At 42.1% G+C, this 13,599-nt stretch overlaps 1 protein-coding gene across 5 annotated transcripts in view; it reads left to right on the top strand.

Annotated features, from left to right (window-relative positions):
- SBF2 (SET binding factor 2) overlaps positions 1–13,599 on the top strand; it is a 478,855-nt gene that overhangs the window by 453,976 nt on the left and 11,280 nt on the right. For all 5 annotated transcript variants that reach the window (XM_039470842.2, XM_039470843.2, XM_074401080.1 and 2 more), the window contains 3 exons: positions 5,736–5,862; positions 11,519–11,646; positions 13,121–13,354. In XM_039470842.2, coding sequence (XP_039326776.1) covers positions 5,736–5,862; positions 11,519–11,646; positions 13,121–13,354 — 489 coding nt within the window. The remainder of the gene's footprint in view (positions 1–5,735; positions 5,863–11,518; positions 11,647–13,120; positions 13,355–13,599) is intronic.

Below are 13,599 nucleotides of genomic sequence, written 5' to 3'. Positions count from 1 at the left end.
TGTGATTCTCCTCATGGTTACCTTAAGCCAGCACTATGCTAGGTCCTACCCCAAAGAGAAAAGCTATTTGCCTTTTGAAGATATGAGCCTTCCTTGTCAGCACATATGAGAGCAGCTAAGCTGCCCCCACATAGGTTGGTTATTCTAAAATTTATCCATTAATATTGGCAAAATAGCAGTAGTTGATAGAGTCTTGGTATATTCAAGAGTTTCTGATATCTGCTTCCTATTCAATTGCAAACTGCAAGACTGAACATAATCCAATCTGTTTTATAACAAGGCAGTTTTGCATCAAAGCTTTTAATATTTGAGGCCATATAATATGGAAGGATGTAACACAAAGTGTACAATTAATGTTTGTTAAATCTTAATTTGTGAAACAAAAATTACTATTAGCTACATACACTTCTAGGATCTGTTTAACCATATCCACAGTTTTTCACATGTTGATATATAGTGTCTCTTGTAGCTCAATATTTATAATTCTGAAAGCAGAATCCAGTTTTAATGTATTGAACTTTACTTCCAAAATGTTGATCTTTCCAGGGATTTGAGTCATAGCCTATTTTTATGAGCCTTTAAATTTTACAAAGTGCTTAATGGCACATGGGAAAAAATAAAACCCTATAAATTTATGTTTCTCCAAATTCCATTTCAGATTCTCTTCTTATAAATAAGTGAAGTTGGCAGGTTTCATTCCATAATGGAAAAACAAAACTAAAATGTTGCATGGAGTTTAGTCTTTTAAGTCTGTATACTTTTTAACCTGCAGCTAAATAAATACAAAATTATTGAACAACAAAATCCAGATGATGCCTAAGAGAAGTCTAAAATTCTATTCGCCAGCATACTTAGGGAAATGCTGACATAGAATTAATTTATTAGCTGAAATACCTATCATTCCTAATTCTACATAATATAGTAAGGCTAAATTTATTTGAAGCACACTTACCTTTAGGCCCCCAAAATCTTGTGGCCAACAATAAAGAAAACTAATGAAACCAAAAGCTGTTCTTTGAGAATATCAGTAAAGTTGATAAACCTCTAGCAAGACTGCTTGAGGGGAAAAAAGACACAAATTACCACTATTAGAAATGAGAAAGATGATATCACTACAGCTTCTACAAATATTATAAGGCTGATACTGGGCATGGTGGCTCACGCCTATAATCCCAACATTTTGGAAGGCCAAGGTGGGATCACTTCAGCCCAGAGTTCAAGACCAGCCTGGGCAAACAGCAAGATCCACCTCTTAAAAAACATAATAAATAATTTTTTTAAATCCCTGTTAAGCAAATGAAAAGACAAATCACACAGTGGGAGAAAATATTTGTAAACCATGTATTTGCTGAAGGACTTATCTGGAATACACAAAGAAACCTTAAAATTCAATAACAAGAAAATTTTTTTTAATTTTTTTATTTTTGAGATGAAGTCTTGCTCTTTCACCCAGGCTGGAGTGCAAAATCTCGGCTCACTGCAACCCCGCCTTCCAGGTTCAAGCAATCCTTTCGCTTCAGCCTCCCAAATAGCTCTGATTACAAGTACGCACCACCACACACGGCTAATTTTTGTATTTTTATTAGAGATGGTGTTTCACCATATTGGCCAGGGTGATCTCAAACTCCTGACCTCAAGTGATCCATCTGCCTCAGAATCCCAAAGTGCTGGAATTAAAGGCATGAGCCACTGTGCCCAGCCAACAACTTATTTTTTTAGTGGGCAAAACATTTGTACTGACTTCACCAAAGGTATACAAATAAGCACATGAAAAGATACTTGATGTCATTCTTCATTAAAAAATGCAAACTAGGCCGGGCGCGGTGGCTCAAGCCTGTAATCCCAGCACTTTGGGAGGCCGAGGCGGGTGGATCACTAGGTCAAGAGATCGAGACCATCCTGGTCAACATGGTGAAACCCCATCTCTACTAAAAATACTAAAAATTAGCTGGGCATGGTGGCGTGTGCCTGTAATCCCAGCTACTCAGGAGGCTGAGGCAGGAGAATTGCCTGAACCCAGGAGGCAGAGGTTGCAGTGAGCCGAGATCGCGCCATTGCACTCCAGCCTGGGCAACAAGAGCGAAACTCCGTCTCAAAAAAAAAAAAAAAAAAAAAAATGCAAACTAAAATCACAAGAGTCTAGGTGAGCTCCATTGACAAAGAGGAAAAGAAGCCAATGAACTGAACAAATTGAGTCACTGGGGTGCAGGACTCAATGGAGAAAGTATAATTTTTCTTGCTTCCTGGAAATCTATGCACAAGTAAGAATTCAGCCATGTCATAATTTCTTCATACATTATGGAAGAAAGACATCTCAGAAAATTCCTTTTGTTTCTTAATGTCAGATTCCAAACTTGGTATCTAGGTACTAATCAACCCAGCCTTAAGGTCCATCTGACTTTTCTTTTTCCACCAAAGAAATGTTTACATGAACAGTAAAAAACAAATGGCTCTGTATCTTCTCTTCTGCTTCCAGTAGACCTGATCCTTGACCCCAGTTTGGAGGCAGATTATTTTTCAACCCCAAACAGCAAGTGCAGGTGTTACTGTGGCACGCAAGGAGGACACACGCATAGTGCCCCAAGCATGTACACCATGATGCTGTCTCCAGACACCAATTCCAGTCCCAGTGGAGTGGGTGAAAGAGGCCTTGGAAAATTGTCTAACCTTTCTAGCATGATTGTAGAGGGCTTGTGGTGAGGCCAATATCCTGGGCTATGAAAACATTTTTTCACTTGGAAAGAAGTTTCACTTTTAATCTGAGCACATGAACTCCCTGAAATGCCTGTAAGTTCAACTTAAGATAATATTCATTATTTCCATTCTACTTTTACCTCAGAAACAGGTCTTCAAAATTGTATTCCTGAGTAGATTAAGTATCAGAATAATCAAGAAAAGATACAAGTATGTATGAGGCCTGTGGTTTCTATGGAGAATAGTCATTGAGAGAAATTTTATTTTGAGGCTTTCTTTAACAAAGATTTTAAAAAGCGATTTTAGAACATACTGTGGACCGGATCAGTAGAACTCTTCCTCCCCTGGAAACAGTGAGTGAGGGACAGGCCTGTGACTACTGAAGGTTCATTCCAAGGGCTGTTGGGGCAGTTGTCCTTGGAGCTCACCCTGCCTGAACACACTGCAGATTTCTCCCCAAGACTCAAGATGGTAGGGAACCAAGTTCCATCCTCAGTTGCCCTGTCCCCTTCTTCTGTCCCAGCACCCACAGTCTGAGTCACCGCCCTCTCCATCACTGGCTCCTTGGGGGTGGGACTATTGATTCCAAAGCAACAGCTTGGACTGGAGAGCTCTGTATGGCATTACAGGACAGGTTGAGGGGGAAACTTAAGGTCTGAGCTAGGCTTAAGAAAGGAGCCAGGAAGGCCAGAGAACCAGGCCTACTGGAGAGTCAAACCCAGGGCCACCTTTGCTGTGCATAAGTATCAGTAGGAGCAAGCATTTGAATGAGAATTGCCATATTAAGGGACATGGTTAACAGTAAGAGATACACATAGAGGGCTAACAAAACAAGGAAATAAAAGATATTTTTAAATGTTGATCCTTAATTATGTCAGATCTGCTTGTAACTATAAACTCTTCAAGGTTAGCCTTTATCATTCATTCATTCATTCAGAGACAGGGTCTCACTCTGTCACCCAGGCTGGGGTACAGTAGCACAATTACGGCTCCACTGCAGCTTTGAACTCCTGGACTCAAGTGATCATCCTCCTCAGCCTCCTGAGTAGCTGGAGCTGCAGGTTCATGCCACCACACCTAGCTAATTGTTTTAATTTTTGTAGAGAAAAGGTCTCACTATGTTGCCCAGGTTGGTCTCAAACTCCTGGCCTCAAGCAGTCCATCTACTTTGGCCTCCCAAAGGTACTGGGATTACAGTCGTGAGCTACCACACCCAGCCAGCCTTTATAATTAGTTGCTCATATTGCATGATCATAGGAAACCCATGATATCTTATCCCTTCATTTTCACTGATGAGAAAACTCATACTTAATACAAATGCTTATAGTTCTAAAAACCTGGAGCATGGCACACTAGCTATTCAGAGCCAGGTCCCATGGAAAGCTCTGCTGTCCTTTGGAGATACGATGCAACAGGAAAGCATTGGCTCACATCAGGGAAGCAGTTCCATGGTTTGCAGGCTCACTGCACAAGAGTCAAACTCTCTTTTAATGCATCTTCCTAAAATCCATTTTATTTTGCATTACTTACAAGCTAAAATTTTAGTTCAATTAAAAAGCCAGTAAGAAAATGTAGAAAAAAGCCCTTTAATCATCACAGAAAACCAGGTTCCTAACCAGATGATAAATTTTGATAAATCAGTGATATCCAGATCATGACCTAAATTCCTATTTGTCCACTGGACAGTCAAGATATTACACACACGCCTGCTCACTCTGGCCGACCCAGCTGACTAAGTACTGATCCATATTGCCAAATTAAACATGGAGGGGAATGCTGACTTTTAGACAGCTTGCCTGTAGTGTTAATTTGAACCAGCTTTTAAGCAAGTATGATTATGATTGGAACTTATTTCAACCAAACAGAATTTTCTAGCTGGTCATGAGAGATTGTTTGAGAAATATAGAGGTGAGATTGCAAGGTGGAGTGGGGAGTGTCACAGGGTCATCAGCCTACCCTCTGCCAATGTGAGATGGCTCCACAGTCTGTATACAGTTTGCCTAAAGCATGCTATAGCTCAACGACCACTCCAACCTTTGCCCAGCCTTCTGCCTCCCATGTCATTCCCTCATTCCTATTCCTGTGCCCAGTGACCTGCCTAATTTACTGATGAAAAATTGGGGTTAAAAGACATTAGCTCCTGCCCTTTCCCTTGGCACTTGAACTACCGTTCTCTTGCCTACCTTTCATCCATCCTTGTTTCCAAAGCTGTTCCCTAAATCTAGCCCCAAGCCTCATTGATTTTGCTTTTCCAGGATCTTACTCTCTTAGTTATTAGCTAACAAATTTTTCTAAAGTTTGTTCTTTCTATTGGCTCCTTCTGGATTGCTTGAATAACAGTTAAGACCCTGTGCTCTGGAGCAAACAGACCAGGGCAAAATCCCAGCATTGCCAGGTACCAACTGTCTGGATTGCCTTCAGACATGCGCACATTTCTTTTGACCAGAAAACATCTCTTGCTGTTCCCTTAAGCCACCACCTTCTCTTCTCAGTCCTTTTTATTGCCAGACTTCTGTAAGAACAATTTTTCTTGTTGTATGTCACACTGTTACACCACAGGTGCCCGGAAAGCAAGAACCAAACTTACTTTAATATATATCACATGTCAAACACAGTATAATGTAGTGAGTAGGGTGGAGACTTTGGAGCCTAATAAGCCAAGGTTAAATTTGGGCTCACTATGCTTACATAAATTTAATGTTTTTCAAGGTTAAAATTGAGGCTAATTACTGTTTAATGTCATTGGGTAAATATCTTAATCTTGCTGATCCTATGCTTTCTCAATTGTAAAGTGGAGATAATAATGCCACTCTTGCTATGTCGTAGAGATTATATGAGATTATGTTTCTTAAAAAGCCCTCGTCTGGTGTCTGGCACACAGCAGGTGCTCAGAAAAGCTGGTTCCCTTCCCATCTCTACTCATGGTAGGGATTCAGGTATTTGTGGAGTGAATGACTGAATGGTTTCCTGCATGTTTCAGTTAAGCCTCCACTTTTTGTCCTAGTTAATTCTTACTCTTTTCTTCGCCTTGTGTGTTTCAGGTTCACAGCCAGTATCCAACTGAGTTTGAATTCAATCTCTATTACTTAAAGTTCTTGGCTTTCCACTATGTATCTAATCGCTTTAAAACATTTCTCCTGGATTCAGACTATGAAAGATTAGAGCACGGTATGTGTTTGTATGCCCTTGTTTTATCTTTTTTGTTAGTTCTGCATGTTTTTAATGAAAATTCTAATAATGTAACTACCCCAAAGAGTGACAAGCTGAGTTAGGGCTTAACTCTGACCTATGAATGTAGGGGAGTGGATAAGTGGCCAAATTCTGAAATTATGTACCATGTTAGCTCTTGGCAGGTGATCATTCCTATAGCATCTTTGTACAATTAAATACGTTTACTATTTTGATACCTCAAAGTGATCACACTGTTTGAGAAGAAACATTTGACTCATAGGTTTTCCAACCCTGATGCACTCTAGTAGGAAGGGTGCCTGGCCCTCAGAGGCAGCTTGAATAGCAGTTAAGGCCCTGTGCTCAGGAGCAAATAGACCAGCGTAAAATCCCAGCATTGGCAGTTACCAACTGAATTATTTTGGAGAAGGGTTAAGAAACCTCAGTTTCATCTTTAAAATGAGGACAGTAATAGCACCCCACCTGTCCGGGCCAGGATAATCACATGAGGAAATAGTTGTAAACTCTTCACACAGTCACTTAGCCTCTCAGTAAATTTTAGACATCACTATCATTACTAATGATAGTGATGAACTATTATTTTTAATAGCAATAATAATGATAATTAGTAGATTCTGAAAGTTAGCCCCTGTAAAAACATTTCCGAAGGGGATTTTACATTCTTTCTTTTGTTGCTGTTACAGGGGGAGAGGAAGAGAGGATATGCATGGCTGTTTTTGTTAAGCAAACAAAAACCAGTTCTGTTCAATACATTATATGTATTCGGTATCATAAAGAGGACTCTTAATTCCAAGAAAATATTTACTGATGTTGTCAGTTTAAAATCTGAAATCAGGAAATACTGCTTTTCAGGGCATGCCACTGAAATTGTCTAGTATGATAGTTCCTACTTTTGATAAGGGAAACAGTACTGGTGAGACAATTTCCCATCCTGTTTATACTTCCAGACTTTTGTTGTTGACTCATGGAATTTTTATTCTTCACATCACAATCCGAAACTTTAATTTCTTTTTTTTTTTTTTTTTTTTTTGAAACGGAGTTTCACTCTTGTTACCCAGGCTGGAGTGCAATGGCGTGATCTCGGCTCACCGCAACCTCCGCCTCCTGGGTTCAGGCAATTCTCCTGCCTCAGCCTCCTGAGTAGCTGGGACTACAGGCACGAGCCACCATGCCCAGCTAATTTTTTGTATTTTTAGTAGAGACGGGGTTTCACCATGTTGACCAGGATGGTCTCGATCTCTTGACCTCGTGATCCACCCGCCTCGGCCTCTCAAAGTGCTGGGATTACAGGCTTGAGCCACCGCGCCCGGCCAGAAACTTTAATTTCTTAAGCATTTTTATACCATGTATTGGGAAGGTATCAAGTATAACTGCTTATAACTGCCCCAGGCCTGGTCTTTTTTTTTCTTTTCTTTTCTTTTTGACAGAGTCTCACTCACTCTGTCTCTGAGGCTGGAGTGCAGTGGCGTGATCTTGGTTCACTGCAGCCTCTGTCTCCAAGGTTCAAGTGATTCTCTTGCCTCAGCCTCCCAAGTAGCTGGGATTACAGGCCCATGCCATCATCCCTGGGTAATTTTTGTATTTTTAGTAGAGAGGGTTTCACCATGTTGGCCAGGCTGGTCTTGAACTCCTGGTCTCAAGCAGTCAGCCTGCCTCAGCCTCCCAAAGTGCTGGGATTACAGGTGTGAGCCACCGTACCTGGCCAGGCCGGGTCTTAAGTGGACTGACCTGACCTGCAGGGTCACCATGTCACTCAGCTTTATCACCGAAAGGAACAACATGTGCAAATACTGGGGGGAGTAAAATTAGGTTTTTGCCTTTTTGGAATAGTTGTGTGGTTTTTTTGTTGGGGGGTGGGGGGTAGTTTGTGGTTTTGTTTTTTTGAGGCAGCATCTCACTCCACCTCCCAGCCTGGAGTGCAGTGGCAGGATCTTGGCTTACTGCAACCTCCACCTCTGGGACCCATCACAGCCTCCTGAGTAGCTGGAACCACAGGCATATGCCCCTACGCCCACCTAATTTTTATATTTTTTGTAGAGATGGGGTTCTGCCATGTTGCCCAGGCTAGGTTTTTGGTTATTTTAATAAAGCAGTTTGTTTTGCTAAATTAAGTTGATCAGCAGATTACCTTAGCAGCGTGCATATGTGGCCAAAGATCAAGGCTTGTCCCATGGCAGATGATGGTTCTCTTCATTAGAGAAGCAACAAGGTCTAGTGCAGTGGTTCTCAGACCAGGGAGCTTTTAAAACTTCCAAGATCCAGGCAACATCCCCAGCCACTTAAATCAGAATCTGTGATAGTAAGGCCCAGGCATCACCAGCTTTTAAAACTCCCCTGGTGAGGCCAGGCATGATGGCTCACACCTGTAATCCCAGCACTTTGGAAGGCCAAGGTGGGTGAATTGTTTGAGGCCAGGAATTCGAGACCAGTCTGGCCAATATGGCGAAACCCCATATCAACTAAAAATACAAAAATTAGGCAGGCATGGTGGTGCATGCCTATAATCCTAGCTGTCTGGGAGGGTGAGGCATGAAAATTTCTTGATGCCGGGAGGTAGAGGCTGTAGTGAGCTAAGATTGCACCACTGCACTCCAGCCTGGGTGACAGAGTGAGACCCTGACTCAAAAATAAAGAATAAAAAATAAAAACTCCCCAGGTAAGGCCATTATGTTGCCAAGTCTGAGACCCACCACTGGTCCCACGTATAGAGCCATAGATCAAGGGTCAGAAAATGTCAGTAACTTTGGGTAAATTACTTCATCTCTGAGTCTCAGTTTCCTCATCTGAAAAACTAAACAAAGGTAGTGGCCGTGCCTATCACACAGGGCTGTTGAAAGGATTAAATAAAATGATGTGAATAAAGGGATTTGGTATATATTGAAAGATTGTCATGATTATTTGAAAATGTAAGCATTTACATCCTATGAAACATGTTTCCTCGTAAATCTCATGAACACAGTCTGGTGCAGTGGCTCACACGTATAATCCTAGCACTTTCAGAGGCTGAGGTGGGCAGATTGCTTGAGCCCAAGGAGTTCAAGACTAGCCTGGGCAACGTGGCAAAACCCCATCTCTACAAAAAACAAAAATTAACTGGGTGTGGTGGCACACTCCTGTAGTCCCAGCTATTCAGGAGGATGCAGTGGGAGGATCACTTGAGTCCAGGAGGTCATGGCTACAGTGAGCCGAGATCACGCCACTGCATTCCAGCCAGGGTGACAGGGTGAGACCCTGTCTCAAAAACAACAACAACACATAAACATGTATTTCAAGTGCTGGAATGTCAATGCTGAAGCCTTAGTAGAAATCATCTACCCTGCCCCCTTTCTGGATGTTAGGCCACCCACCTAATTAACATCAAAGAAGCCTAGTTTTGTGTCCCTAGTGCAGACTATGTTGCCTATTTGAAGTCTGTTCCTTTTTGTGTTCTGGTGAATGCACTAGTTATCAAGCCTACGGTGAAACCTTGTTTAGGAACAGCTGTGGTAACTACCCTTTATCTGCCAAGATGATGAAGTGGAGAGTAAGTAATTTCAACCACTGCTGGTAGAATTCATCAGTAATTTATTTTTTTTTTTTTTTGAGATGGAGTCTCACACTGTCGCCCAGGCTGGAGTGCAGTGGCTCAATCGCAGCTCACTGTAATCTCCACCTCCTGGGTTCAAGTGATTCTCCTGCCTCAGCCTCCCAAGTAGCTGGGATTACAGGTACCCACCACCACACCTGGTGGATTTTTGTATTTTTAGTAGAGACTGGTTTTAACCATGTAAGCCAGGTTGGTCTCAAACTCCTGACTTCAAGTGATCCTCCTGCCTCGGCCTCCTAAAGTGTTGGCATTGCAGGCATGAGCCACCACACCCTGCCAAGTCATAATTTTTAAGATTTTATCAGAAAAGCTTAAACACAATGAACTCTCCTGTGCCCTAAAAGCTTAATATGTTGATTATTACATACTGGATTATAGGGTTATGGTTTGATAGGATTTGGCACTAGCTGTCTGATGATTTGTACTGTTTTTAAGGCGTTCCTTGTATGTGTACATGTTGCCCTAAGCCAGCCATATGGATATTGTAAAAAAAAAAAGTCCATTGGACTTTCTTCCAGTTACAAGGTGTTACAATAGCCATAAGGAACAGAGGGCCAGGTATTGCATCATCTCCTCTTCTGGTTTCAGCTTACTGTCTACAAAGGTGCCTAAAGCCTATTTCAACTGGAGCTGACTACCACACAGCCCTTCAGTCTCATCCATGCCTTCAAGGCTCCAAATGGAACAATACACAAGGTGGCTTTCAAAATCTTACTGCAACCCCTAGAGTAGTTGCAACTTTGGACATTGGAATCACTTGAACTTTTTATTTATTTATTTATTTGAGACAGATTCTCGCTATGTCACCCAGGCTACAGTGCAGTGGCACGATCTTTGCTTGCTCACTGCAACCTCCGCCTCCGTGTTCAAGCGATTCTCCTGCCTCAGCCTCCTGAGTAGCAGGGACTACAGACATGTGCCACTACACCTGGCTAATTTTTGTATTTTTAGTAGAAATGGGATTTCAGCATGTTGGTCAGGCTGGTCTTGAACTCCTGACCTTGTGATCCACCCACCTCAGCCTCCCAAAGTGCTGGAATTACAGGCGTGAGCCACTGTGCCGAGCCTGGAGTCACTTGAGCTTTTAAAATAACTAGTATCTGGGACCATCCCCAGATATTCTGATTTAATTGGTCTGAGATGAAACCTGGGCACTGGGATTTTTTTAAAGCCCTTGGTTTTTTGAATGTATGACCAAGGTTGAGAACTACTGTACTGGACTCTGCAGTTAAAAGGTAGAGAAGAAACTGTTCATTAGTCTTAGAGGCCCCATATATTATAAAATGTTATGCCACCTTGGGCTTGAGACATTTTTTTCTGATAAACTGGTAAAATGCATGTTGATTTTGACTGAGTCACTTCATTCCAAACAAGACAGCACTGCTGAGATACCATTCCTGGCCTTTTAAAGAAATATTTTTTGCCTCACCCCAACACGTTTTCCTCCATATTAAAAACAAAGTGGGCTGATGTCAGTAATAGATTGACTATTTGAAAAATGTATAAAAGTTCTGCTTTTATTTTTAAGTCAACCAAGGACACAGACTACACCCTTCTGTCATCTAGAGTGACAGTGACCATGTTCTGCGGTATATATAAACTGCTAAACAAGAGAACACTGTAAATGGCTTCCTGATAAATGGCCAACAACTTAAAACAGAAACATAAAATTATGTTTTTTACTGAGTTTCATCAAATCAACTCTGAAGTCCTTCCATTTTCTCTTGACAGCTGTAGAATGCCTCCTGCATGGACTTCTTTGAATCTAGATACAGATGCAGGATGAGGGTTCGAAGAGTCATGACAGACTGCTGGCTGCTGAGGCAAACTTTATCAGATGTTTCCTCCATCTGGATTTGTTTCCCTATATAGCTATGAAATTCATTACTGTCTTTAGCTTTGCAATTATTTTCTAAGGTTTTCACACAAATGTTGCTGTTTTTAGAGCCATGAAAAAAAATTTCCACTTTTTTATCTGCTACATGCATCATACTTTTTTAGGCAAAGTGTTTATTTAATTTTGTTTTGTTGGATTTTTTTAATTTACAGGAACTTTATTTGATGATAAAGGAGAAAAGCATGCCAAAAAAGGAATCTGTATTTGGGAGTGCATTGACAGGATGCACAAGAGGAGTCCCGTTTTCTTTAATTATTTATATTCACCATTGGAAATAGAGGTAGAGTAAGAAATCATTTATGTTCCAGTTTCTGAAATTTTGCATTAAGTTTTCCTTAGCTTAGTATATATAAGCTGTTTAATACCAAAAAGCTATTTCAAAGTTTGAGAGACTATACATTTGGGTTGTGATCATGCCACAAAAATGAGGAGCTGGCCCCCGAAACCTAGAAGGGAAAACTTCTAGAGAATCAAAGCAAGGCAACTTGCCCCAGGAAGAAAGAACTAACAAAATTTGGCCGAGCACGGTGGCTCAGACCTGTAATCCCAGCACTTTGGGAGGCCGAGGCAGGTAGATCACCCAAGGTTAGGAGCTTGAGATTAGCCTGGCCAATGTGGTGAAACCCCGTCTCTACTAAAAATACAAAAATTAGTTGGGTGTGGTGGCGAACGCGTGTAATACCAGCTACTCGGGAGGCTGAGGCCAGAGAATTTCTTGAACTCAGGAGGCAGAGGTTGCAGTAAGCCAGTATCATGCCATTGCACTCCAGCCTGGGCGACAAGAGTAAAAACTCCATCTCCAAAAAAAAAAAAAAAAAAAGGAACTAACAAAATTTGAAATATCAACAGGTGTTCTAAGCTAAAAAACCTTAAAATACCTTAGAAAAGGTTTCTTTAAGTCCATCTATACCAAAGCCATGGAAGGACCCCTGTAGGAAGCAGAGATGTTTGGAGCCGAGCCCAAGAAGGATAACGTATCTCCCCACCATGCACATCTACATAACAACTGTGCCCCACCATGCACATCTACATAACACGTGCTCTGGAATGGAACAGACTGGTCTGATCAGTTCCACCATTACTTAGGGCCAAGAGAGTCCCCTCCCCCGGGCCCCAGTCATAGAACCCTGGTCTGGCCTTCCTCCAGCTGCATCCTCGTGAAGTGAGGAGTGCAGGAAACCAATGGCACATGCCTAAATGTCCCCTCCTTCATCTCAGCCATGTTCTGGGTACTTCAGAATTCCTTGCCCAAATTCAGGCTGCCCACCAGGATACTTCTCCAAGTCGGTCTACTAAGTCAGTGCATGGACCTCAAGGCCCAAAGAATGGCAAAAAGTGGCAGGTTTGACAGAGGACAGAGTTTGACTTTGTGGGCTGGGGTATACATAAACATTCATGTAAGACTCTTAGAATGTAAGTTACGGGTGGGAGAAGAGTTAGGCCAAGGACTGGGACCTGGGGCCAGCTCACCTAGTGCCACCACTTGCTAGTATAAAGTTCTAAGGAATCCAAGAATCCTCTACTGAACTTGACCTTCTGGGTCATTAGGAAGTTATACTTCTCAATGTAGGAGGATTGAAAATTGTTTTAATAATTTATTTTGATGTATGACTTTTAAATATTTAGACATATGGTATTTGAACCTCCATTCACACTCTTCCTCCCCTGGACTCTGCAGATGTTAGGGGCTTGCCTGACAGTGCGCTTGGGGTACTTTGGGTTCAAGATGAAACTGTATTTCTTTTCTTTAACAGGCCCTGAAGCCTAGTGTAAATGTCTCCAGCCTCAAGAAATGGGATTACTATATAGAAGAGACCCTGTCCACAGGCCCTTCCTATGACTGGATGATGCTAACCCCCAAGCACTTCCCCTCCGAAGACATTGACCTGGCTGGAGAAGCTGGGCCCCGGAGCCAGAGGAGAACAGTGTGGCCATGCTACGATGATGTGAGCTGTACTCAGCCCGATGCTTTCACCAGTCTTTTCAGTGTAAGTCAACTGTAGATACGCACCTAGGGGCACCATGGGCGCCAGAGGCACAAGGCCAAAGAAACCAGGCTAAGCTAAGAATGGTTTACAAACTTCGGAACCTGGCTTTCCTTACTTTGGGCTAAGGTTATGGTAGCACCCTCCCGGTATGAAGAAAACAGATCTGCTCCCCATCATCGGGTGGGGGTGGAAGGAGAACCAGGCTTCACTACTGGAAGAGAGTCTCAATAAAAGTGATTTTCCAG

Source organism: Saimiri boliviensis, chromosome 6 (genome assembly GCF_048565385.1).
Source record: "Saimiri boliviensis isolate mSaiBol1 chromosome 6, mSaiBol1.pri, whole genome shotgun sequence".
NCBI lineage: Eukaryota > Metazoa > Chordata > Mammalia > Primates > Cebidae > Saimiri > Saimiri boliviensis.
The sequence above is the reverse complement of the archived record's forward strand: the minus strand, read 5'-3'. Positions and strand labels throughout refer to the sequence as shown.